Source organism: Fonticula alba, assembly GCF_000388065.1.
Source record: "Fonticula alba strain ATCC 38817 unplaced genomic scaffold supercont2.1, whole genome shotgun sequence".
In the NCBI taxonomy this organism is placed as follows: Eukaryota; order Rotosphaerida; family Fonticulaceae; genus Fonticula; species Fonticula alba.
In genome coordinates, this window is record NW_009242971.1 from 1923317 (window position 1) to 1923930 (window position 614).

At 63.4% G+C, this 614-nt stretch overlaps 1 protein-coding gene across 1 annotated transcript in view; it reads right to left on the bottom strand.

The window, feature by feature from the left end:
- H696_00424 (hypothetical protein) overlaps nucleotides 1-614 on the bottom strand; it is a gene marked incomplete at both ends in the record, with an annotated part of 3290 nt that overhangs the window by 2376 nt on the left and 300 nt on the right. The window contains 3 exons of the mRNA XM_009494275.1: nucleotides 90-171; nucleotides 272-338; nucleotides 448-567. Of these exons, the coding sequence (XP_009492550.1) occupies nucleotides 90-171; nucleotides 272-338; nucleotides 448-567 (269 nt within the window). The remainder of the gene's footprint in view (nucleotides 1-89; nucleotides 172-271; nucleotides 339-447; nucleotides 568-614) is intronic.

Consider the following 614-nt stretch of genomic DNA (forward strand, 5'->3'; position numbering starts at 1 on the left):
GGGGGGGGGGGGCGAAGGGGAGTCAGACGCGATGTCGGGACAGAAAAAACCCCGAGGTCCAGGTGGACAGCCGGGGGGAGGGGGCGCACCTCGCTGGTGGGCACCGAGTCGGTATGAGCCGAGCGTGTAGATCTTGCCGCCGGCGCGCGAGGCCAGTGTCTGGGAATAGCCCTGATGTCCATCGGGGGAAGGTATGGCGGTGAGAAGACCGCCAGCATGGGGCATCGGAGAGGCGAAAGGAGGGAGGCGAGGGGAGGGAGGGCCCACGCACCTGCGTGATCATGCAGTCGTAGACCCACTTCTTGACAATTTGATCCAGCGTGGCCAGGAGGTTCTGCCTGCAAGGATGGGCGGGAAGGGGGAACGAGGGTAGCATGTTAGGCGAGGCTACATACACATGCGGAAACAAGCGAGGCAGTGGCCAGAAGGGGAGAAAGAGAGGCGCACTTGTCCTCGGCCTCGGATGCACTTTCAAAGTAGCCAGCCAGCTTGAGGGTCCGGTCCAGGGCCTCGTCGCGGATCAGGTCCCGCGGCGCCGGGCCCTCGGAGGAGAGGACCACATTATCACTGTGCCATGGACACGAAAAAGGGTGTGTGTGTGTGTGTGTGTGTGT